This window comes from Pongo abelii, chromosome 13 (genome assembly GCF_028885655.2).
Source record: "Pongo abelii isolate AG06213 chromosome 13, NHGRI_mPonAbe1-v2.0_pri, whole genome shotgun sequence".
NCBI classification, from domain to species: domain Eukaryota; kingdom Metazoa; phylum Chordata; class Mammalia; order Primates; family Hominidae; genus Pongo; species Pongo abelii.
The window spans coordinates 116,719,804-116,745,688 of NC_071998.2; the positions used below are offsets into that span (position 1 = coordinate 116,719,804).

Here is a 25,885-nt window from a genome sequence, read left to right on the forward strand (position 1 = left end):
TTTTTGTATTTTTAGTAGAGACAGGTTTTCACCATGTTGGCCAGGCTGGTCTTGAACTCCTGACCTCAAGGTGATCCATCTGCCTCGGCCTCCCAAAGTGCTGGGATTACAGGCATGAGCTACCGGCCACCTCATCTGTAATATGGGAGAAAAATAATCATCTCTACCTCCTCATAGGGCTGTTGAGAAGATTAAGATGAGGTAGCATGGGCCGGGTATGGTGGCTCACACCTGTAATCCCAGAGAGGCTGAGGCATGTGGGTTGCTGGAGCCCAGGAGTTGGAGACCATCCTTGCTAACATGGTGAAACTCTATCTTTACAAAAAATACAAAAATTAGCCCATCTCAAAATAAATAAATAAAATAGATTGAAATTTAACAATAACATAAATTTTTAAAAATGAGATAGCACGTACGGAGTACTTGGCACAGCACACAGTGAATGTGCAATACATTTTAACTGTTATGATGATGATTATTGTAGATTCTGGATACCCCAGTAAACACGCTACTCCAGACCTTTGCAAATGCTGTTCCTTCCACTTGGAATGTTCTGGGCCAGTGGTGTGCTTCTCCCCCTCCTTCAACGTCTGAGTCAGGGCCACCCCAGCACCCAGCCGACTTGATTCCTCCCCACGTGCCAGCCTGTGCCCATGCACCTCTTCACAGCAGTTACCCCTCCCAGGCTGGCCTCTGGGGCAGTGGGTCTGGCCGCTCTCTGTCTAGGGCCTCGCAGTGGGGCATGGGATAAGCACAGCTGAGGGGGTCTTAGCCTGTGCTGGGTGCAGTGTGAGGAAGGAGGCCTGGGAGGCCTGGGGTGGGCTAAGGTACCCGTGGTGGTGGGGGATAGAGGTTGGACTCACGTGGGAGAGGTGGCAGCCATCTGCCTAGGACATCCGCAAGCACAAGTGCAGATGACAACAAACACGAGACGCAGGGGCGTCGTCAGGGGCCGAGGCCCAGGGAGGCAGATGGCCCAGGCCGAGGACATGGGCAGCCCAGCTAGACCCGCTGCCCTATTGGCCCTGGGCTTGGGTGGGTTCTAGGCCTTTCTTCTCAGCCCGAATGGGAGACCCAGTGGGCCTGGTGTTGGCTTTGCAGTGGAGAGGAGGGAGTTTATGGCCTTGGTGAGGGGAGGTGGCAGACAGGCAGGGGGTAGATGGCTTTCCCGGAATCCCAGATCTCTCTTTAATAATTTGTTTCAGAATTAATGTCCATTCACGCCATTTTTCTTGTTCCAGCTCATTGGAAGATTAAATAAAGCCCCATCCCCTCCCTGCCAGTGGAGGGAGACCAGCCCCATTCTCGCCCGTGCTCTCTGGCTGGGCTGGCTGCCTGAAGCCAATGCAGAAAATAAATCTCTCAGAGAAAACCACTTTGCTCACACGATTTCAATCCAACAGGGCATAGTGGCCCCAGTCACTTCTTGTTTTATTTAGCTGATAATCTTTTATTGTATCAGGAGACCCTCACGGAAGCACTGTGTCTTTCCAAGGCTACAGCCTCCCCAAACAGCTGGGCTGCCCAGGCCAGGCCCCCTGAGCCAAGCCCCTTCTTCCTCCACTCCCAGGGTTCGACCCTTGCTTCAGGTGGCACTGCCAGGTGCCCAGAAAAGTGGGTTCTTGGTGCCAGGGTACCCGGGAAGGGCCTGGCAGTGGCTGTCCCTAGCTCCAGGGCGCACAGCCAGGGCCTCTGCAGGCTGGGACCCAACTCAGGGAGGCCCCTCAGCCAGTGAAGTCAACTGACATTCACTCATTCATTCGCTCACTCATTCACTCATTCATTCATTCATTCACTCAACACATATTTATTGTACGCCTTCTCTGTGCCACACTCAGAATGCAGGGTGCTCAGACGGAGAGACGGACAAATGGAGAGAGAGATGGCTCACAGCCTCTCAGGGTAGTTGCCTTTGTTTCCCTGCATCACCTGATTAAGACTTCTTGCTCCTGTGCCATTTTCTCTGGTATATTCTTTTTCTTTTTTCTTTTTTTTTTTTTTTGAGATGGAGTCTCACTCTGTCATCCAGGCTGGAGTGCAGTGGCACGATCTTGGATCACTGCAACCTCCGCCTCTTGGGTTCAAGTGCTTCTCCTGCTTCAGCCTCCCAAGTAGCTGGAATTACAGGTGTGCACCACCACACTTGGCTAATTTTTGTATTTTTAATAGAGATGGGTTTTGCCATATTGGCCAGGCTGGTCTTGAACTCCTGACCTCAGGTGATCAACCCACCTTGGCCTCCCAAAGTGCTGAGATTATAGGCGTGAGCCACCACTCCCATCCAGCATATCCCTTTTTCCATTTGATTTTATTTAATTTTGATTATCAAGTACAGAAACCAAGTTATTAATTAATAATATTTAGAAATATTGAGGCTGGGCATGGTGGCTCATGCCTATAATCCTTGCACTTTGGGAGGCTGAGGCAGGAGGATCATTTGAGCCCAGGAGTTTGAGCCCAGCCTGGGCAACATAGGGAGACTTCATCTTTACAAAAAAATAGAATATTAGCCAGGTGTGGTGGTGTGCTCCTATGGTTCCAGCTACTCAGGAGGCTGAAGGGGGAGGATCATTTGAGCCCAGAAGTTTGAGGCTGCAGTGAGCTACGATCACACCACTGCACTCCAGCCTGGGCAACAGAGTGAGACCCTGTCTCTGTTAAAAAAAAAAAAAAAAAAAAAAAAAAAAAGAAAAGAAAAATATTGGAAACTGGTAGAGTCTAAAAATAAAAATAAAAAAACAGGTCAAGAAGTCTTCCTATCAGAGGCACATGATTGGATAATGCTAATGAAAATCCCTCAGCCTTGGAGTCAGGAGAGAAAATTATAGCATTAAAAGACTGGATTACACCGGGCATGGTGGCTCACGCCTGTAATCCCAGCACTTTGGGAGGCTGAGGCGGGTGGATCACCTGAGGTCGGGAGTTCGAGACCAGCCTGACCACATGGAGAAACCCCGTCTCTGCTAAAAATACAAAATTAGCCGGGCGTGGTGGCCCATGCCTGGAATCCCAGCTACTTGGGAGGCTGAGGCAGGAGAATCGCTTGAACCCGGAAGCAGAGGTTGCGATGAGCTGAGATTGTGCTGTTACCCTCCAGCTTGGGCAACAAGAGCAAAACTCCGTCTCAAAAACAAAACAAAACAAAACAAAAACACTGGATTATTACTTCACCCAATGTTTATGAGTTTTTATGCTATTTTCAGTGTGCCTCTTTATACTAGTATTAGTTCAATTTGTTAGGTACTAATGACTTTCCCACACAGAATTTCTTGAGTTTACAAATCATATTTATATAACTTTCCTAGTTCAATCTGGGCCAGTAGAGTGTTTTGTAGTCTTACTGGAGTTTAATAAATGCTATGTAAATAAAGATTTTGTTCTGATTCCTTTAACACATTTCTAGTTTTTAACTTTAAAAAACCCTTTTTATTTTAAAGTAATTATAGACTTACAAGAATTTGCAAAAATAGTTTGGAGATTCCTGGATACCCTTCACCCAGCTTCCTGCAGTATCTTGTGTGACTATAATACGATATCAAAACCAGGAAATCGACATTAGTACAATACTGTTAAGTAGACAGACCAATTCCGATTTCACCAGGTTTTATACACTTTCATTTCTGTGTGAGTTTGTTTATGCAATTTAATACCATGTATGGGTTTGTGTGACTCAGACATATTTCTTTAAAAAAATTTTTGTTAAATTAAATTAATCTGAGACAGGGCCTCTCTCTGTTGCCCATGCTGGAGTGCAGTGGTGTGATCTCGGCTCACTGCTACCTCAACCTCCCAGGCTCAAGCAATCCTCCCACCTCAGCCTCCCGAGTAGCTGGGACTACAGGCGTGCACCATCAGGCCCAGCTAATTAAAAAAAAATTTTTTTTTTTGTAGAGATGGGGTCTTACTATGTTGCTCAGGCTGGTCTTGAACTACTGGGCTCAAGGGATCCTCCCACCTCAGCCTCCCAAAGTGCTGGGATTACAGGCATGAGCCACTGCATCCAGCCACTGAGACATATTTAATAATTACTTTATTTCTCCTAACTTTAGACTTTTTGAGATGTAACTTTCCTCGTGTAAGCTGCACAGATCCCGAGTAAACAGCTCAGTGTCTTTTTACATGAGTGGCCACTCCACAGATGGGCCGGCCACTCTGAGGTGAGTGCCGTGGAGCAGCGCTGGCTGTTCTTGCACCTCGTGGGACAGTTTGTGGTCCCCTGAGTCTGGCTTCTTTTGGAGCATGAAGTCAGGGAGGTCCCCCCTGGAGCCTTTTGTCATGGATACAATATGCTTATTTTATCACTGGCACTCATCATGGCGAGTGATTCTGTGTTTATCGCTCTGATTCGACAAATGCTACATATTTTTAAAAAATGGGCCCTCTTGGCCGGCACACAGTGGCTCACGCCTGTAATCCCAGCACTTTGGGAGGCCAAGACAGGCAGATCACCTGAGGTCAGGAGTTTGAAACCAGCCTGGCCAACATGATGAAACCCGTCTCTACTAAAAATACAAAAATTAGCTGGACGTGGTGGCACGTGCCTGTAATCCCAGCTACCCTAGAGGCTGAGGCAGGAGAATCGCTGGAACCCGGGAGGCGGAGACTGCAGTGAGCTGAGATTGCGCCACTGCACTCCAGCCTGGGCAATACAGCAAGACTCCTTCTCTTAAAAAAAAAAAAAAAAAAGGGGTCCTGTTTGGGGCAGTATTTCAAGCACTGGGCAAGGGGCTGAACTGGACAGACCCAGTCCCTTCCCTAACTGAGCTCAGAGCCTGGCGGGGAACAGCAGGACAGGAAGGTGCTGGGCTTTGATGGGGCTGTTGAGTGTGGTGTGGCCAGGGAGGGTCAGTCCCAGAGAAAGAAAAGAAAAGAAAAAGTCACAGTCAAAAGCATGGCCAGGCAAAGGCTCGGAGGCGGGATGGTCTGGGTAGGGTGTGTAGGGAACAGGAATGGTTCAGTGGGTGAGACAGGCTGGATAGAGTGGCGGGGCAGAACCTGCAAGGGCTGTGGGCTGCTTTGAGGAGGTGGGGCTTTACCAGGAGGGGGTGGGGCAGTCAGGACAAAGCTTTGAGCAGGTGAGAGCAATGTTCTTAGAAAACACATAATCATGGTCTAGGCAAAGATTCTTAGAAATGACCCGAAAAACACAGGGAACAGAAGCAAAAAATAGGCAAATGACACTACATCAAACTAAAGAGTTTCCGCCCAGCAAAGGAAACCATCAATAGAGTGAAGAGGCCAGGAGTGGTGGCTCACACTTATAATCCCAGCGCTTTGGGAGGCCGAGGCAGGAGGATCACTTGGGCCCAGGAGTTCAAGACCAGCCTGGGCAACATAGCAAGGTCTCATCTCTAAACAAAAATTAAAAAAAAAAATTAGCCTGACATGGTGCTGCGCACCTGTGGTCCCAGCTACTTGGGAGGCTGAGGCGGGAGCATCAAAGAGATGTCTGCACTGCCATGTCCATTGCAGCACTATCCACAATAGCCAAGATATGGAAACAACCTAACTGCCCATCAACAGACGAATGAATGAAGAAAATGTGGTGTACAGACACCATGGAATACTATTCAGCCTTAACAAAGAAGGCAATTCTGTCATTTGCAACAACTTGGATTAACCTGGAGGACATTAAGTGAAATAAACCAGGCACAGAAAGACAAATAATGCATGATCTCATTTACACATGGAGTGTAAACAAGTTGAACTCACGGAAGCAGAGAGCAGAATGGTGGTAGCCAGGGCCAAGGGGTAGGGGTGGCAGGGCTGGGGAGATATTGATCAAAGGACGCAAAATGTCAGTTAGACAGGAGGAGTACTTCAATAGATCTCTTGTACAACATGGTGGTTACAGTTAATAACAACAGAGTGTATACTTGAAAGTTGCTAAGAGAGTAGATTTTAAATGTTCTCACCACAAAAAAATGGAAAGTCTGTGAGGTAATGCATGTTAAATAGCTCAATTTAGCCATTCTGCAATGTGCACATATATCAAAACATCATGCTGCACACCATAAATATATATAATTTTATTTTGTTATTTATTATTTTTTATTATTATTATTTTTTGAGATGGAGTCTCACTCTGTCGCAGTGGTGCGATCTTGGCTCACTGCAACCTCCCCTCCCGGGTTCAAGCAATTCTTCTGCCTCAGCCTCCCCAGTAGCTGGGATTACAGGCATGCACCAACAGGCCCAGCTAATTTTTGTATTTTTAGTAGAGATGGGGCTTCACCATATTGGTCAGGCTGGTCTTGAACTCTTGACCTCAGATGATCCACCTGCTTTGGCCTCCCAAAGTGCTGGGATTACAGGCATGAGCCATCGTGCCCTGCCAATATATACAATTTTTACTTGCCAATTAAAATTTTTGTTAAAAAGAAAGAAAACATGGAAACAAATGACCCTGTGTTCAGCCAAGATGAACTCTGATTGGCTGCACCCCCTGGCCCTGGAGCCAATGAGGATGCAGAGTCCTTCTAGTGCAGGTGACATCATCCTGGGCACATTTTATGTGGCATTAGAAATCCAATGATGATCATTTCAAGAGATTCTGCAGAAGAAATGTCCCAAACACAACGTGGCTGCCTGATGGTCTGAAATCCGTGCATTTCTGTGGTAGAGTGAGTAGGAAGTGGGGATGCTTCTCCCTCTTTGGCCGCAATTGTGTTTTGAGGAGTCCAATCATCATCGATTACTTATTTATGTGATTAATCTCCTTAGGAAAGAAGGCACTTGTCTCTATTTTACACAGGAGGAAGCAGAGAGCCCAGGGGATGACTTGCCCCAGGCACACGGCTGATGGACTGATGAACGGCAGAGCTGGCCTCAGACCACAGGCAACTCTGGGTGTGTCCACCCACCTCTGCCAGATCCAATCGCACTGGCCCAGGAAGGGAGTCGAGGGGGTGGGGAGCACATGAGGATGAGGGTTCCCCCAGCACTGGCAGGCCCTTGGGCTCACTTGGCCCAGGTGGGGCAAAGCCACGCTGAGGCCAGGGTGCCCTAGGCCATGCTGGGCCAGACGTCATCCCGTGCAGCTGGGAGGGATCCCTGGGCTCTGGGTCCTGGCTCTCTGTCCGTCTCTGTCATCAGCCTCACACGGGGCGCTACTCATCACACTCCTCGCCGGTGTGCAGGGCTGCTGCTTCACATGATAATGTGGAACATGATGCCTCTTGCCAGGCTCATTCAGCTGGGAGTGGTGGTGGATGTCAGTCAATTTCTGGTGCCCCTTTGCCCAGATGTGAATGTGGTGCCTGTACACCCTGGGAGAAGAGGGTGGTTGTTGTAAAATGTACTGGGATGTGTTTTAATCAGGTATAGTAAGGTGGCAGACATGAAGAGGCCAATGCCATTGAAAGTGTGTTTACCGGCTCATGCCAGTAGTCCCAGCACTTTTGGAGGCTGAGGTGGGGGATCACATGGGCTCAGGAGTTTGAGACCAGCCTGAGTAAAATAGAGAGAGCCCCCGTTTCTATATTAAAATAATAATAATAAAATAAAAATAAAAAAAGAAAGAGTGATTACTACTCACAGTTTCCTGGAGAAGGGGGTACAGCACGCCCTGCAGGATCCCATGGAGAAGCTCCAGGGCCAGGGAGGAGGCAGCTGGAGCTTGGAGGGAACATGGCCCAGAGCCCTCATCATGGTTTCCAAGGGAAGAAAAAATGGACAAGGCAGAGAGGGCGAGTTTGAGCCCGTGTAGGATTGGATAGATGCTCGGCTAGTTTGAATAATTCGGCGGGCTCCGGGCTGTAGAAAGTGGTGTCTGGTTGTCTGGTACCCGCCCCTGGCACCCGGGCACTGAGATGAGAGTACCTGGAGTGACTTTGGGCAGGGGAATTATGGGCTTGGCTGTGAGAATTGGATAAAGGAGGCTGGGGATGTACGCTTCGGGGTGGTGGGTTTGCATGTGAAAGTCATGCTCTTTGCTGTCTCTAGGAATTAGCTAGCCCCGGAAGGGGCAGTTCCTTCAAGATTAACAAGGCCTCTGAAATGTCAAAGCATCATAAAATACAGAAAGCAAAACTCACGATTGACACAGCTGGCCCATGGGCACCTCGTCTGGGTGTCTTCAGGCTGCGGCCCCATCGACCTTTGCTCCCGACTCTGAGGCTCCATCATGCCCGGCAGCCTTTCAGGCTTCAGTGTCACTCTTGGGCACATGGGAATCACTAGGCTGCGGGGCACCACGGCACGGAGAAGAGAGAGCCTTGAGGTCCTCTGCTTATGAGCCACACAGCTGGGGGCTCCCACAAGCCTGTCTAGGGTGCTGTTGTCCTTTTCGCCCTGTCCCGGTCTAGAGGCAGAGCCCCCTTATTAAAGACCCACAGGGTCTCCTTGCTCCGCACCCTTGGTCTCTGGAATCTGCTCCAGGACCTGCCTCAGCTCCTGCTAAGGCATCCTCTCCCCAGAGCAGTGGGGGCTGCTGGCCTCAACCAGGGTCATTTGGTAATGGATGGGGACATTTTTGGTTGTCGCCTGGGGAGGGGTTGACAGGGTTGGGGAGCAGATCGGTTTTATAACCACGGGCACAGGCTAGGAAGGCCAAACATCCCTCAAGGCACGGAATAGTCACCCGACATGGAGAATTCTCCCATCCCAAATTCCAATAGCGCCCTTGTTTGAGAAATGCAAGCTCCCTGCGCATGGGGCAGGGTTGGGACTTATTAGGAAACACAGAGGGGCAAATATCGTGGTTAATTTGATCAAATCTCATCCTCCTACCTCAGCTCCTTGCAGGAGAGAAAACTGAGGCCAGAAGTGCCCACGGGAAGTGCTGAGATCACACGGCCATGAAGTCACTGGGCAGGGACTTCAGTTCACACCTGTCTCCCTCTGGAGCCTCCAACTGTGACCGCCTCATCCAGAAAACCCTCAGAGTGACAGGGCCCTGCTGGGGGAGGTGGACCCAGGCCCCTTCCCGTAGGAGACTCCTTCCACAGCCTGTCCGAGGATGTGACCCCAAATCGTCCCCTCTTGACTTGCAGTTGGGCCCCTGCTATGCTGCCTGGCGTCCATTGTGGCTGAATGAGTGCCGTGGGCTTATGGGGACCCTAAGAGAGTTAAGGAACAAATGGTTAGGGGTGGTTGGCAGGGGTGGATGGAGGGGGATCCGTCCTGGTTCTGGAGCCTGAGACCTGCTTGTAAAGGTCGGCCCTGATTTGCTGTGTGACCCAGGGTTGCTCCTGTGCCTCTCTGTGCTCCATTCCTCCTCCGCATACCCGCCTCGCAGAGCTGTCAAGGGCCCCCTCGGGATTGCTACACACCGTGGGAAGGTCAGGGGATAGCATGGGTGGCATCTGACAGGGGGCCCTACTGCAGATGATTCATTGTGGGCCTGCTCTGAGCCAAGCCCTGGGGCCGGCACTGGTGACCCAGTGGTGGCCAGACAGGCAAAGCTCTTGTCCTCACAGGTTGCCCAGACCCCTTCTGGTGGGCGATGGTTACATACCCCCTGTGAGGGGTGGGATTCTATCTCCCCCACAAGTTCATCTGTTGAAGTCCTAACTCCCATTGCCTTAGCATGTGACTGTAATGAGAGACTGGGCCCTTATTCATTTATTTAATTATATTTTTTGAGACAGGATCTCGCTCTGTCGCCTGGGCTGGAGTGCAGTGGCGCCACCACGGCTCACTGCAGCCTCAACCTCCCTGGGCTCAGGTGATCCTCCCACCTCAGCCTCCCAGGTGGCTGGGACTACAGGCATGTGCCATTACATCCAGCTAATTTTTTTATTTTTATTTTTCATAGAGACGGGGTCTCCCTATGTTGTCCAGGCTGGTCTTGAACTCGTAGGCTCAAGCGATCCCCCCACCTTGGCCTCCCAAATTTCTGGGATTACAGGCATGAGCTACCATGCCCAGCAAAGACAGGGCCTTTACAGAGGTAATTAAATGAAAGTGACATCATTAGGGTGGGCCCTAATCCAATCTGACTGGTGTCCTTATAGGAGGAAGAAATTAGGATGCAGATACCCAGAGGGGGGACATGAGGACACAGAGAGAAGCCGGCCATCCGCATGCCAGGCAGAGAGGCCTTGGGAGAAACCACCCCTGCTGGCACCTCCACCTCGGACTTCTAGCCTCCAGAATTGTGAGAACATCAGTTTATTTTGTTTACCCGCCCCCTACCCCCACCAAATCTGTGGAACTTTGTTACAGCAGCCCTCGGGAACAAATACACCCCCAATATATGAATGTGCATTTGGAGTCGTGAGTGCAGCAGCCCCCTAGGAGCTGATACCACTGAAAATACGAGACACCCAATTAAATTTGAATTTCAGATAAACAATGAGTAATTTTTTCGCATACGCTGCATGGACATACTTATTATACTAAAACAATTCATTGTTTATCTGAAATTCAAATTTAACTGGGCGTCCTGGATTTGCATTTGCTAGATCTGGCCACGTGGCCTGGGATCTAAGGCTGTGACTCCCATCCGACAGAGGTTCAAGGACAGAGACCAGCCTGGAAGCCGAGAACGGAGTGAGAGCCTGAGGCTGCTTCCCAGGCCTGAGCTGCTCTCCCCAAACGGTTCCCATCTGCCGCACAAACGTATTTATTGGGCTTGATGGCAAACCGATTATGCTTGTCCCAGGAAGGGCAGCTCCAAAGAGAAAACCTTGAAGTCCGGGAAATAATGATGAGGGAGTTAAATTAAAGTGCATAAAACCCTCCCGAGAGATAACGTCAGGGTGAGTTACAGGCCCGATAAGGGACTGGGGGCTTGCAGAGGGGGCTCAGAAAGGTCGCCCAGCGGCGCACAGAGGACCAGGAATCATAAATATGGGGCAAGATGCCCAGCCGGGGTCGCTGGGGTGAAAATATTGGGGTCATTCCAAAAACAATTATCCTGCTTGGTTTGCTCTTCAGATCTTGTAAATCTTTCACCTTTTATAAAAGATTTCTGGAGAAGGAAGCACTCTGGAAGTCTTAACTGATTTTTGTGGCTGCTTCTTGGTGGTTCTGCTAAAGGAAAACAAAAAGACAAAGAGGAAAATGAAATTACCCAGCATTCTCAGAGGCACAGGGCTGGGCTGACTGGTTTTCTCTTATTCTTTGGAGAGTTTGGGCTGCCTTGGGTTTTGAGTCCTCCCATTTACAGTCTTGACACCATTTAACAGTTCGTTTGTTCTGTTTTGAAGCCAGTTGCAGCGGGGCTTTCACTGCCCAGTGGGTCCTGTTCTATGGGGCCAACTTGGCAGCCATCTTGACTAGAGGCAGCCATCTTGGCGGAGGCGGTGCCTGTTCTGACTGATGTGCAGCCGTCTTAACTGAAGGGCGTTCCTGGTGGCTAACAGGTACAGATGCTCGTTCTGACCGAAGTGCAGCCACCTTGACTGACAGGCTTCATGGTGGCCGACACGTACTCAGGCTCGTGGGCCCAGGCAGAGCTCCTGAAGCTGGACAATGGGTCTAGGCCACCACGCCTGGCCTTGCGCTCACGGCTCCAGCTGCATCCCCTGCCTTCCTATAGCCTGCCCAAGGGCACCCTTGGCTCAGTCCTGTCCTCTGTGGCTCTGTCTGTGTTCTGGACCGCTCAGTTGCACCAGCAGAAGGCAGTCATTTGTCCCACAAATGTTTTTTAAGGCTGGGTGTGGTGGCATGTGCCTGTAATCCCAGCTACTCGGGAGTATGAAGCACAAGAATTGCTTGAACCTGGGAGGTGGAGGTTGCAGTGAGCCGAGATCACGCCATTGCACTCCAGCCTGGGCGAGAGAGCGAGACCCTGTCTCCAAAAAAAAAGCAAAAAGAAAAGCTCATTGAGCACCTGCACATGCCGGCCACTGTGCTGGGTTCCTAATGCCTCATCCTCAGCTGAGGGCGTCATCTTCTAGGTGGCTTTTTCCTAGGTTTCCCTGTCCCCCTCCGCACAGGAACAGCCACAAAACCAGCTCTCCTCAGAAATCTCTCTCCCATCTACTACCTCATTTATTTCTCACAACCCTGTAGAGGAGGGATTACTAGCGCATTTGACAGATGAGGACACTGAGGCTCAGAGGGAAGTGACTGGCCTGGTGTCACACAGGGGAGGAGGCAGAGCTGGGAGTTCAACACCGACCTGTACAGCTCCAGAACGGCGCCCTTGGTGTCCCGTGCCTTAGCTGTGTGCCCTGGCGGAGTCACTGGGCACCCTGAACCTTGCTCTCCTCATCTGCGCACGGGGTACATGTTCTAGGCCTGCGTGGGGCGTGCGGGCGGGAGCCATGCGTGCGGGGCGTGCGGGCGGGAGGTGCACGAGGGGGCTGAGGCTTGGAGTCTGGAAAGCCTTCTAGAGGTGGAAGCCAGAGCTTCTGTGTGTGTGTGTGTGTGTGTGCGTGTGTGAGAGAAAGAGTTTTCCCATTCAGCTTTCATGGTCTGGCAACTCCCACCACAAAAGAATTATTCAAATTGAGTTAATTTGCTGAGTGGGACTTGGGGCTCCTTCAGGTTCAAGCCAGATTGAGGTGTGGGAGAGGGGTAGCAAGGGGGTGGCCAAGTGGCCTGAGAGTGTCCCACGGGAACACCCACCCACCCATTCATTCATTCATTCATTCATTTATGCATGCATGCATTCATTCAACAAACGTTATTTTGTGCCAGGCCTGCTCTGGGCGCTGGGGATACAGTGAGAGGGGAACAAGTCAGACTCAAGTCCTCCCCAGCCAGAGCTCCTATCCTGGGGCAGGAGACAGACTGGAGCTAGGGAGGCTCAGGAGGAGGCCACTGCTATGTGGTCCAGGAAGGTGATGGTGGCTCCCGGATGGAGGCAAGAGTGGCCCTGAGGATCCCATGGAAGTGTAAAGGGTGACTCAGGCTCAGCGAGGTGAAGGGACTTGCCCAGGGTCACACAGTTAGCAGGTGGTGGCGCCCATTTGTCTGACTCCAGAGACCGCTCTGTCAGCCCACCACTGCCGCGGCTCGCGAAACAGCGTCGCCCATGCCGAGTTCCGAGCTACCCCAGCTTTAGACATGCGTGCATGCACTTCGGTCACAAGTGTGCCTGGGGAAGTTGCGTGTCACCCCCTTCTTGGAACACAGTGCACAGTGGCCCATTGAAGGCTCTGAGGGACCCCACAGGAGCAAAAACTGCCATGTTCAGCGTGGAGTTCCCAGACCTCTGTGGCCATGGAACTTTTTGGGGATCAGGACACTTTTTAACATACGTTCTAGTCATTGGATATTTGTTGAGTGTGTGCTACATGCCAGGGACTGATGAGCAGAGCAGGCTTGGTCCCTGTCCTCTGGGAGCGATGGCCTGTGAGGCCCCTTCCCTGGGCCCTACCACAAGAGGGAGCCCCAGGGCAGGAAGGCTGCTTGTCCTCCCTGCAGCCCCTCCCACCTCTGGGAGTCAGTGCTCAGAGGTGGGGCCGCGGCAGCTGGGTAGGGGTGGCCCTGGGAGGCCTAGTAGTCTTTGGTCTGGAGGCCATGGGCGTCCTCACCACCGGTGTGACAAGGAGATCAAGAAGGAGAGGTGACACCAACCCAGTCCTCAGTGAAAGGGTGTGTGGCTTGGCCCTTGGGCCCGGCTGGCTGGATCCTGTGCTGAGGGCTGGGCTCATAGGGGATTCCCTCTGCTGGCATCCCCCATCATGGGTTTCCACTCCTGCGTCAAAGCGTCTTGATTAAGATGATGACTTCATGGGATCAAAGCCACCCAGCTAGGCAGTCTCTTCCCCAGATGCTCTGGAAATCAGCCAAGACAGCCCAGGCCAGCTTCCTGGAGAAGGAGGTCCTGGAGTCAGGCCAGAGGAAACAGCCCCACCCAGGCACCTGTGGGGAGGCTGCAGATAGTGATGGTGACAACCAAAGGCTTGGGGAGAGGCCAGAGAATCCACTTCCAATATTAGCCCCAGCCTTGGCAGCTGTGCACCTTGGGAAAACAACACGACTGCTGCAGGCCTCGATGTCCTCATCTGTAAAATGGGATGATGACAGACCTGGAGGTGGCCCTTCAGGCCCTCACCCACGGTGGCCCAGGGGAAGATTCCACTGCTGGCAGCATGGGCCTGGGAGAGGAGACAGGGCTGCTCACATTTGCCTTCCCCTCTGAAGAGCGGGGCTTGTGAAAATACTCCTTGACCTGAAAAAGCCTCAACTGGACGCTCCTGTGGGTCCGTCACAGACACGACTTTGCAAATCAGATGTGACAGGGAAATGTGTGCCGAGATGGTGGCCAGCTGCTGGGCTGCGGGGGAGGGGCTGCTGAGGGACCCACACGGCCTCCTCTGAGAACAGACGCCTCTGCCAGGCCATGTGGAGCGCAGGTGTGCGGGGCCGGCTGCTCTTGGATTAAAGTCACACACACACACACACGCACACAGACACACATGCCAGGTGCATACACTTAAACTCACATGTGCATGTACAGACATGCAGAAACTCACAGACACACTCACACATGGTTACATGCACACACTTGCACACACACGCTCACAGACACACACACAGACACACCCACACAAAGACACACTGTGAGGAAGTGTTTGGGATTGGAGCCCAAGCCAGGTCCAGGTCCATGAATGCCCCTTCCTTCCTTCTCCCTTTAGGTCTTGCCGTAGTGAAATGATGCTAAGAACCCCTGCTTTTGGGGGATTTTGAAAAAATAATTTAAAAAAGTATTTGCACTGTGATTGGCACCTAGGAACAGCTGAAGAGGGCCACCCACTCCAGCTGTCCCCTGCCCCTTTCCTCTGCTCCAGGGTGGCTGCTAAGGTCCCTGACCATGGAAGGTGGGCACATGGGTGGCGAGCTGGCCTCCACGTCTGGGAGGTGTGGTGCTGTGGCTGTCCGCCAGGAGCTGGCTCTGTGATAGCCCAGGAATCTGTGTCAAGTCACGGAGGGCCCCTCACAGCCTCTGGGCAGGGACACACAAAAGTCCCTCCCCGCAAGCCCAGAGACCTCCTTTCCCGACGGGAGAAACCAGCAATGCGAGAGCAGTGCCGAGAACCCCTCTTTCTGTGGTGAGTGGGGGACTCACACGGTTCCCCTGACGGGGACCCTTTGGCTGGGGTCTTCATGCAGGTTGACCTCTCGGGCCCTGCAGCCAGGGCACCCGAGCCTGGACTCACCCCATCACACCTCTCACTGAGAACCGGTTGCACTTGCGCCCCAACTCCTCCCCTTGGCGAATTCCTCTTGGGGTTCCTCGCCTCAGAATCTGTCCTCCCCAGGTGTCCTCCACTGTCACCCTCCATTGGGATGCATCAGGGCCGGGGCAGCTTTTCCCCGGGCATGTTCTCAGGCCCGGGCTGCAGACAGGACACAGGGAGAATGTGTCCACCTTCACTCCCCAGCTGCCTGCTACAGACACCTGGTCACCCGGGCACTAGAGGATGGGTCAAAGCCCTGGACCGTGAGTTCCCCAAGGAAGGCTCTGACTCAGGTCTTTTCTGTACCTTCAGGGCCCTCTTGAGGATGCGTGTTGAATGAGCACTGAATGCTTACGTTCCTCCTGGGTGGGAACCCACCCCCCCACCCTCCCACCCCCCCACCAGGAAATTGCTCTCATCTTCTTAGTGGCCGCCTGCCCCACTGAGCCCGAATTAGGAGAGAATCCTCGGGCTTCCTCTGGGCAGGCTTGGGAAGGGTTCCCGCCTGGTCCCCGGGTTCCCCCAGCATCCTGCACGGATGCAGCTCACTCCACCAGTGCCTTCCCCTGCCGGAATGCAGACGCTCTTTATAAATCTCAATTAACAAGCCTGCTGCAGTCACAGACACTGGTTGGAGCCCAAACTGTGGCTCATCTCTGTCGATCAATGCATCTAACCCTGCCCTGAAAGTGATGAGAAGGCAGAGCCGTGCATCTCACCAGACTCTTTGTCTCCACACTGTACATTTCTTGTTCTGGTTAACAACTGCAGACCACTGGCTCCTGCTGGGCCGGGCCCTCCCTGTGTAGGATCTCAGTGGATCTTCCCAGCAGCCCTGTGAGGGAGGTTATTTCTGTCCCCATTTCACAGGTGGGTCCTCAGACAGATTGAGAGATTCACCCAAAGACCCTGGCCTGGGGACTCACGGTGCAGCTCAGCCCAGACTGGTGGGGTGTGTGCCCCAGGCCTCAGCCTCCTGAGCCCAGGGGGACATGAATCCCCCAGCCTCACCTTCCCCAAAGGTAACTGTGAGCACCCAATCCCCGCCATTTCAGGGCCTTCCCCTGGCTGTCCTTGGCCTAGTCCCAGGAGGAGGGGCTGGATGACAGAAGGAACAGGAGGCTGCACCTCATGGGCCAAGCCTGGGGACTTACACACACCCTGTGGGGTTCCCTGCATCGTCAGGTGATTGATATCTCCTAGGAGCTGGAGTGGGGTGCAGATCAGTCAAAACAAAACAAAAATGATGGTTCACCAGTACTTCGGGAGGCTGAGACAGGAGGATCACTTGAGCCCAGGAGTTTGAGACCACCCTGGGCAACATGGCAAGACCCTCGTCTCTACAAAAATAAAATAAAATAACAAAATTAGCCAGATGTGCTGGCGTGTACCAGTGGTCTTAGTTACTTGGGGGGCTGAAGTTGGAAGATCACTTGAGCCTGGGAGGTTGAGGCTGTAGTGAGCCATGATCACACTACTACATTCCAGCCTGGGTGACAGAGTGAGACCCTGTCTCCAAAAAAAACCAAAAACAAACACAAAATGTGGTTCAGCTAGCGGAGGCTTCTCTCACCCAGATGCACAGATGGGGTGACATTTTAGCCATCATACATATGTCAGTTTTGTAAGGGGCATGACAAACCTTGTCCTCGAACCCACTTAGACAGGTAACAAACAGCACTGGCTTAGCTCCTGTAACTCAATGTTTATGGGCAGGCTCCATTCCAGCAGCCCAGTGGGGAACTTTACTTCCTCCTCTCAAGGAACCTGCCCCGCCAGAGTGGTGTCAGGTCTCTCAGGCGATGCTGAGGCTGGGGGGCCCTGGTCCCTGAGTCAGCTGCTGGCGGGTTGCTGTGGGAGCAGGACCTGGGCCAGCCCATGGCTCCTGTGGCCCCGGGCCCCCTCTGCTCCCAGTCCTGCCAGGACCCCTCCCTGCCTCTCTGCCAGCCCTAGCACTCACATATCACCACTGCACTCACATGTCACCAGTGGCTCTCAGCAAGGCCAGCCAATTCACCCTGGAAGTTACCTCCTCTGTGGAGCCGATAACCTCTTTTCCTGTGAATTCACCCAGAAAACCTGTGCATGAACTCTAACCTTGGTCCCATTTTGGGCAAGGAGACCAGCACGGATAAGCATGACAAAGACACCTGCCAGCAAGTGGCAGCACTAGGATCTGAGCCCAGGCCGTGCAACTGCAGAGCCCCTGTCCCTGGCCCCTCAGCCATCTGGGCGTCTCCCAGCCAGTGCTGTGCAGCAGATCCTCGGGTCCCCCAGGGACGCCACCAATCATAGCCATGTTTCCCAGCAGGAAAACCAAGACATTTGACATCTCCCCAGGATTCCAGCGTTTGTCCAGAAGAGTAACTCTCAAGATGAGGTGGGCGTGGTGGTTTAGGGTAACCTTGCTTCTAGAACTTTCCCTCGTAATTTACAGCCTCCTCCAGCCCTTTTCTGCAATGCACATCAGCTAAGCCCTTAAAATAGTCAAGGGCTTGAAGAACGCTAACAATTTAATGTATGTTAAAAGGGTATTAAATTCTAAACTAAAATTTACATGGAAATATGACATTAAAATATTTTTAGCTTTCAGGAAGCTGGGGGCTGGAATGCTGTAATATAGACAAATTTTATCATTTTAGAAAGAATTAGCCTCAGTTTTTCTTACATTCATGGAGTTAATGCATAAAGATGTGCCTCCTGCCTGGGGCTACTATGTGGAGGCAGGAAGGGGTAGGGAGGGGAGAGCCGGCAGTGGGGCCCTTAGAGGGAGGGCACAGGCCTTATGTGGGCCCCAGAGCTTCCCTGGAGGGCTGGGGCTGCCCTAAGGCCCGAGGTCCTGCGACCAGTATGTTTAAGGTGAGGGCCTGGGTTTCCCTAGTGCGTGCCAGGCCCATGCGCATTATCTCATTTACTTCCCATGCAACTCCCTGGAGGTGGGATTCTCTCCCAGTTGCGCAGATGAGAAAATGGCTCATAGAGGTTGAGTCATGGGTCTGCGGTCACACAGCACAGAGGTGGATTTTCATTCCTTCTCCAGACCCTCAGCTCAGTCATCAGTCTTGGTGCTGTTTGAACATTCACTGCCCATCTCCTGGGAGTCTGGGGGATCCGGCTCCCAAGAGGCGGGCAGGTGGGGAGTGGCACAAAGCAGACAGTGAGAGGCTCTGGGGGGAGACTCTGGGCTTCTCTACCTGCCAGCTGCGAGCCCATGACCCAGAGGGTGACAAGCCCATCTGCAAAGCCCTCAAATGCCAGAGGTCAGGGGCCAGGGAGGCCGTGGGACTTGGTGGTCACAGCAGGGGGTGCTGATTGAGTGACTACCCCAAGGAATCCCCAATGAGAGGAGCCTGTTACTATCTCCACTTTACAGATAGGGAAACTGAGGCTCAGAGAGATTAAAGGCAGTATCCTCAACACCAGTCAGGCTAGCCAAGGGGAGGGCCAGGATTCCTACCCCAGGCTGTGTGGCTTTAGGGCATCGCTGTGTCCTGGTGGCCTCTAGAGCCCCCAGACCTCCTGGGTGGTGGCCGCCAAGAGGCCCAGTGGGCAGCCCTTTCCAGCCCGGCTGCAGGCACCGATGCTGGGGCAGGAGAGGGGCTCAGGCAGCCGGCTCCAGCCCCAGGAGAAATCTAGCCAGGGCAGGGGGGCCGGCGTGGGAGGAAATGACCCCTCACTGCCTGGCGGGCACCCCCTGGCCGCCACACCTCTGGGAGGTCACTCATTGGCAGTTAAAAATCTATTGTGACTTGTCAGAAAAATGAATAAATGGGCACATTATTTTTTCATTCCAGACCTCAGCATCTGTTTGTCTAATCAGGAAGGAGAGTGGGGAAGTCGGCCAGGGCTGCCACACACGTTTTATGCAAGTTTTCCTCTGTCAGAGGAGTTTAAATGGGTAATGAACAGGCTGTGGTGATTTGAAATATAATCCCATTATGCTGACGAGATTACCGGGCTTCAAGACTTCACAAATCACTCTTACGGCTTTTATCGAGAACATGGAACACCGCCCTGTTGGGATTTTGCATTCAGGCAGAGGTGTTTGGTGGGAACCCAACGCGACAGGTTTAATTCTTTCCTTCTCCCTGGCTGCTTTCTCAATAGCAGGGGCCTCTGAAAGGGGCTTCTGTGGAGCCTTCAGAATCCAGGGTATCTGGCCAAGACAGAGGCCAGAGAGGCTGGGGGACAGCTGGGTGGGGCTGGGAGGCCAGAGAGCAGGACCCTGGGCCAGCTCCACCACTTTCCAATGGCCTGGCCTCAGTTTCCTCATGTGTAAAATGGGAATTAGGTGGGCATGAGAATAATGGAGAAAACAGTTAATTCATAACTAACACGAGCTGCTCAATAGCAGGTGGGAGGCGGGTGCTGATGGAAGAATAGAAAGTCCTAACGTGCGGCTGGGCACGGTGGCTCACGCCTGTAATCCCAGCACTTTAGGAGGCCAAGGCGGGTGGATCACGAGGTCAAGAGATCGAGACCATCCTGGCCAACATGGTGAAACCCCGTCTCTACTAAAAATACAAAAATTAGCTGGGCGTGGTGGTGCCCGCCTGTAGTTGCAGCTACTCGGGAGGCTGAGGCAGGAGAATCACTTGAATCTGGGAGGTGGAGCTTGCAGTGAGTCGACATTGCACCACTGCACTGTAGCCTGGGCGACAGAGTGAGACTCCATCTCAAAAAAAAAAAAAAAAAAGAAGTCCTAACATGCTCATTTGTCATGTGGGATGTGTCACTGAGGCCACACGCAGCAACATTTTAGGGGCAGGCAGATGGGTGTTTTCATTTCAACAGTTATTTAATGTGCATCAGAACACACATGCAGCACACCAACACCATAGCTTCATGGCTGTTCTTGCTTAGGATGGTTAAGGCAGAGAATCACGTTAGCCTGGATCATAAAGGGAAAATAATAAATCATAGATGAGGTGCCACCTCGGGGTGGGGAGCCTGTGATCAGTGATGTTGGGGAGCATGGAGTCACCTCTTGGTGGCAGACATTACAACTGTTTCCCAAACATCTGTGCCCTTCAATGCCTGGGCAGCGGTGCTGCCTGTCCTCTTGGAGTAGGTGGCACCATGCAGTGGGTTCTGGCCAATGGGATGTGTGTGGGAACGAGAGGTGCTGTGTCTCTTTCCAGCCTTAGCATTTTGCCATTGCTGCCCTGTTCTCTGGCCCTCCTGCCCCAGTCCCCATCTTAGTGGAAGTCCCCGGAGGTCATGGGGACCCGCAGATGGCTTCGTGTGGAGGGAGTGAGCTTCTGCTCTGTGAAGCCGCAGCACAGCCTGGCAGGGCCTGGCCAGGAACTTCACCCCACCCTCACCATGCCCCTCTGAAGGAGCTGGTACTGTCTCCTTTAACAGAAGAGGAAACTGAGGCTCAGGGAAGCAGAGTAACTCACCCAAGGACACATCCACTGGGAGACAGCGCTGGCGCCCCATCCTCCTGGACTTGGCTTAATAACCCATCTTGTCACAGGAGTCTTGGAGCTCCAGGAGGGGAAGGGGCTTGTTCAAGTCAGAGGGTGTGCAGAGGTCCATGAAGAAGCTGGGAGGGGACCCCTTCAGCAGGTGGGTAAGGGTCCTATGTCCCCAGCCCCCACCAGCCTACCCAGGCTGTGCCTCATACCTCAAGCCTTTGCCCACTGCCCTCTCCTGCCTCCCTGGCACCTTCCAAGTGCACGTGGGCCGCCCGCATGCAGTTCACAGTGGTGTGGCCGGAGGGCCACTCGCCCCCACCTCTTGGCCTGTCTTGACAGCCAGGTTTGATCTTCGCTCGCCTCTACCCCTGATGTTCTGCAGTCCCTGATCTGGGGAAGTGGGGGGCCCTAAGAAGCAGCTGGCAGGTGTTCAGGAACATGTTGGGGTGGGGATCACCTCTCAGCCTCTTAATCCACGCAGAGGAGACAGAGAGACATCCCTGTAGTCCCCACACAGCTGAGGGGCAAGTGAGGCGTGGTGCACTTTGGTCCTGGGGGCCTGGATAGGAAGTTCCTGGAGGCAGCTGCCAGCTCAGGGCCAGGGACAGGAATGTGCTGTGCAGAGGCTGGGGATGCAGGGCTACAGGCTGGGCCTGGGCCTCAGAGGTGGGGGCGAGTATGGCCCAAAGCAGGCAGGGCCTGCTAAGAATGACCAAACTGGCCAACAAGGGAAAGTGCTGAGTTGAGCAGCAGTGAGCGCTCCACTGCCAGAGGTATGCAGGCAGAGGCCGAAGACTGGGCTGGAAGTGTCTCTGGGCTGGGCTAGACGAGCTCACAGCATTCTCAGCTCTTAGGACCTTCCCTCAGAAGCAGAGAGGCTCTGGCAAAGTTTGGCAAACAGAAACCACTGGAAGCAAGGCTGGCCTCCCACGATGCTGAGACATTTAGGACACGCTTTAGAAGGGTCTACGGGGTCCTCTAATCCAGCACCTTCATTTTCAGCTTAGGAAAATGAGGGCCCAAGAGGCAGGAACCAGCTTGGAGCCACATGGCTGCCACCTGTGGAGGGCAGAGCCCAGTGATTAAGAGCAGGGCTACCGTGTCCGCCAGTCATTCATGGTGAGTCTGGGGCCAATGAAGTGGCCCTTCCAGTTCCCGAGTCCTGACCCCTGAAATGGAGGTGGTGACGGGACCTGATGGAGGCTGCCTGTGCAGGTTTCGTTACTGTTGATGTTTACAGACGGCAGTGCACAGCAGGTCCTTGGAAGAGGAGGGTGGCTCCCAGGGGCCAGTGAGGCCAGGGTTCCTGAGACCCACTGCCCAGGCCTGCCAGGCAGCCTACACCTTGCAAGTCCTCCACCGAGTTCAGAGGCCCAGTCATGAATTATCATCAACGCTGTGACTTTTCACATCGTCTTAGGCAGGGGCCACACCGGGGCCAGGTCAGGAGACCTAGTGGAAAGCAGAAGTGGGGCCCATCAGTCAACTTCCGTTATCTCGGGTGTGCTGAGCTCCTCCTGCCTTTGCCCAGCCCATGCCGGGGAGAGTGTGAGATGCCTGTGTCCTAGAGCTCACGGTCCTGTCTTTAGAGATCTAGGTACAGGGTCGGGGAGAGGGGCTGAGGGAAAGCTGAATGCAGAGTCTTGATCCGTGCTGGGCCTGGGCGGTGGCTGCTGTGTTCCCTTTCCACTGTTCCTTCACCTGGACACATGTGTTCATGTAAACTGAGCATTGCATTTCACAGTAAGAGAAGGGTGTTGATTTTGTGGCTGAAGGAGGTGATGACTTTGGTGTCACCACTGAGTGAAGAGGGCCAGCTTGTCGTGCTTAGCACTGAAGAGGCCCTGGTGCATTTCAGAGATGTTGCTTCCTCATCAACTGCGGGCAAATGCCACCACCCAGGAGGCTCATGGCAGAGTCATGGTTTTCGGCGTCACATACTCCAGACTTCAGGAACTCAACGCAATATACAAAAGTGGGTATTTATATGACTTTTATTTTAATATCATTTTAATATTGAATATGTCACAAGATTTAATGACCAAATTAGTCATTTACATTTTTCAAAGTATCTAAATATAAAATTGCTAAAAATTCAAATACAGATAGCAAGCTACAAATATTTGTTTCTGGGTGGGGGGTAGGAATGGAAGACATTAGAAAAGGATGCTCCTGTCGGCTGAACAAAGATCAGAATAAAAGAAGAATTCATCAACATGACCCCTTGTGCAAAGAAATACACTCAGCTTTAAGATGCTGTTTTAGACACATCTCTTCCTGTACAACAATTTAAAAAATGTTTCTAATGCAGGTCCTCAGTGAAACACCGGTCCCCGGCCCTGGCTGGGGACAGTAAGAAAGGACATCACCGCAGGAGGGACACTGAAGAGGCTGTCGAGGACCGCAGAGGCATCTGGTGTGGCCAGAGGCGTGGTGTCAGGGGCGTCTGATCCCTTGCCTGTTCCCACCCAGGGAGCCGGACGGCATGGACACAGGTCTCCCTCCGCTCACCCCTCTCCCTGAAACTTGAGAAACAGCAGCTTTCCGCCTGCTTGAACAAGGAGGCAGGCACTGTAAGGAGAAGAGGAAAGGGGAATGCGGCCCCTTCCAAGGCAGCGAAGCAGAGACGATTCCAATCCCGGGAAAATCCACATGCAGGTGGAGCTGCCAGCTGAAACCTACACTTGCTACTTAAGAAACGGAAAGACCACGTCTGGCTGGGAGTGCAGCGTGCCTGAGGACCAGCCACCACCCCTCCTCCTGGCACCCCACTGTCCACGCAGCTCCTGGGCTCTGAGGTCAGAAGCTGCGGTGTGCTGAAGGGGAAAGTGACACGGCCTTGGACACACCACTAGGTCTCTGTTCCTAACTTTTAGTAAGACACTACCCTCGAAGCAAATGCACTCATTTAAACAAATGGCATAGTTAAAACTATTGACTAAGACCTAAACATTTCTTCTGAGAAATCGAACCATAGCTTTTCCAATCTGCCTGTTCAATATGGGAACAGATTTTAAAGAGAATAACATAATCAATTCTCCACCCAAAGAATGGTCCATCATACCAACCATGATAAAGAGTACACCTGTTTATTAAAAGGAAAAACAGAAATGTACATTTTTGTTCTTTGTTTGCTTTAAGAAATTTGATCAAGTTGCAAGGAAATGTGTGGGCACGGCTCTGTACATCCTCGGGCAGGGTGGCAGGCAGTGAAGGTGGCTGGGTGGCACGTGGCTCCTCTAGGGGGTGGTCTGACCCCCACGCATCGCTTATCAAAGCCACTGCCAAGCAGGCTTCCGTCCCATGGCAATGTCCCCAGCGCTCCCTCCTAGGGGGCCCCCAACACCTTCTCCGAGAGCCCACCTGCCCTGTGCCAGTGAGCCAGGGGCTGGCCTCCCCCCGAGGACTTCAGGACACCGGGTGGGCTCTAGGGCACTTGGCCCTGGCAGGCAGGCTCTAAGCTATGGAACAGATTGCGGCTGGAGGCCAGTGTCACTGCTGCCCAGATTTCTTCTCCTTCTGGAAGCTGAAGCTCGTACGTCTGTTCAGTTTTCTTTGTTTTTGAGCAAAGTAGTCAGCCCGGGCAGTGCTTGCTCGTGATTCCAGGATGTAGTTAACCTAGAAGCAAGAGCACACAGCCCCGTCACCTTGCCAGCCGCTCCCTACCCACCCAGGGCATCGGAGGGGGTGGCAGGGAAGGCCCTGACCTGGGCCAGGTGCCTCAGGGCCAGGTGCTGTCGTGTGGAAGGAGTCCAGTCATCACAGCAACCTGGCAGCGGCTGGGCCCAGAGCCGCCGCTCTACAAGGAAAAACAGGCTTGGAGAAGCCTAGTGGCCAATCCAGGCTTCCCAGTCAGTGAGCGGCGAGCTCTTCAGGTTCCGGAGCCCATGCTCCCTCCTGGTGTGAGCCACTCCCGGAAGGCTGTGCCCTGGGCTGCCTAGCTCTGCCTCTCACCTGCTGTGTGACCTGGACAAGCACATAACCTCTCTGAGCCTGTCTTTCCCTGTGTGAAGGCCGAGAACACAGGGATGAAAGGCAAACCAAGACAGGCTCTCCATCCAGCCTCCCACCAGCCAGGCACAGAGCTTCCCACCACAGTGCTTCCTTCAGGGCTCATCAGTGCCCAGCCAGGCAGGGCTCACTTGACAAAAAGGAAAGAGGCTCAGAGAGGGAGGCCAAAGTGGCCTAGGCCACGCGGAAGTCAGGGTGAGAGCTGTGAGGGGGGTTGAGAGAGCCCTGTGTGAAGGGCGGGGCTGCCTACTGGGCTCCTCTCATGCCTTTTGCATGCTGCTGCTTCCACGAAGCCCTGGGAGTCTGCCCGGAGTCACATGTGCATCTTCCACTCTGTGTAGCAGCTGCACCGCCAGGCGCTTCCCCAGTGCTACATCCCTGAGACTTGGTTCTGGCCCTGGAGAGCTTGCTGCCTGGTGAGTGAGTGTCCAGCAGCAGAACCAGCACTGCAGCAGGCAAAGAGGAGCACCAAGGAATGGGGCTGAGTATCAGGGAGGTGTGGAGGAGGGAAGGCTTCCAGAGGAAAAGAGTGAGCTGACTTTTGCGGGATACACAGGAGTTTTTGAGTGCACAACGGGGAAGAGAGACGCAGCATGCATCAAGGCACAGCAGGGGCACACCGCAAGGGAGTGTCCCTGGAACTGCGAGAGCTTGGCTGGCTTAGTGAAATGAGGTGGCGGGAGCCAGGGAGGGATGCTACAGTGGGATGCACACGCCCCAGTGCAGAGGACAGCCTGTGCCTGGGCATGGGCGGCAGCAGCAGTGTGAAATCAGTGGTGGCAACTGGCACTGCTCCGAGTGCCTTTCAGTGCTCATGGAATCTTCACAATAACCTTGAGACAGATGCCACTGTCATCCCCATGCACAGGTGAGGAAGTCAAGGCCAATGACAATAATGTCATTTAGTCAAGGTCACAAAGCTAGAAGGTGTCAGGCGCTTGGCAAACACCCCTTCTTGCTCCGCAGCCCCTCACCTCCTCTGCTCCTCTGGCTGGGGCTTTTGGTGAACAGACGCTATTTCTCTTCACCTGCAAGTATCTAAAAGTTTTGACTAGAAGGCTGAATATTTCTGACAAGAGAGGCCAGCCACTGCCTCTGCTGATTCTACTCCGAGAAGGAACCAGAGCACTCCCAGGGGAGGCAGCACGAGATGGCAACGCCTCAGATGGCCGAGGCTTCAACACTGTCCCTCCCAACTTTCTGCTCTGCTGGTTGGAGCAGCAGGCGTTAAAGGCTGGTGCGTGAGTACAGAAGGCCTGACACGCTCTGCCCGCTGCCTCGCCAAGTTACCAGCTGAGAGCAATAAATCATGAGGACCACAGGGCCAGGTTGATGATTTGGGACAATACAATGTAAGGAAATAAGAGGTTTTAT

General features: G+C 53.0%; 1 protein-coding gene, 1 long non-coding RNA gene and 1 other non-coding gene across 10 annotated transcripts in view; 2 read left to right on the top strand and 1 right to left on the bottom strand.

Annotated features, from left to right (window-relative positions):
* The first annotated feature begins 10,861 nt into the window (after positions 1-10,861).
* LOC134759823 (U5 spliceosomal RNA) lies at positions 10,862-10,974 on the top strand. Its single transcript, XR_010136635.1, has one exon. It is a non-coding gene; the product is annotated as a U5 spliceosomal RNA (small nuclear RNA).
* A 178-nt stretch (positions 10,975-11,152) lies between these two features.
* LOC129048016 (uncharacterized) lies at positions 11,153-16,375 on the top strand. Its single transcript, XR_008510002.1, has 3 exons — positions 11,153-11,309; positions 14,691-14,951; positions 15,951-16,375. It is a non-coding gene; the product is annotated as an uncharacterized LOC129048016 (long non-coding RNA).
* A 6,101-nt stretch (positions 16,376-22,476) lies between these two features.
* MAPKAP1 (MAPK associated protein 1) overlaps positions 22,477-25,885 on the bottom strand; it is a 265,491-nt gene continuing 262,082 nt past the window's right edge. For all 8 annotated transcript variants that reach the window (XM_054519346.2, NM_001131510.1, XM_024251698.3 and 5 more), the window contains 1 exon segment: positions 22,477-24,118. In XM_054519346.2, coding sequence (XP_054375321.1) covers positions 23,993-24,118 — 126 coding nt within the window. In that variant the 3' untranslated portion in view covers positions 22,477-23,992.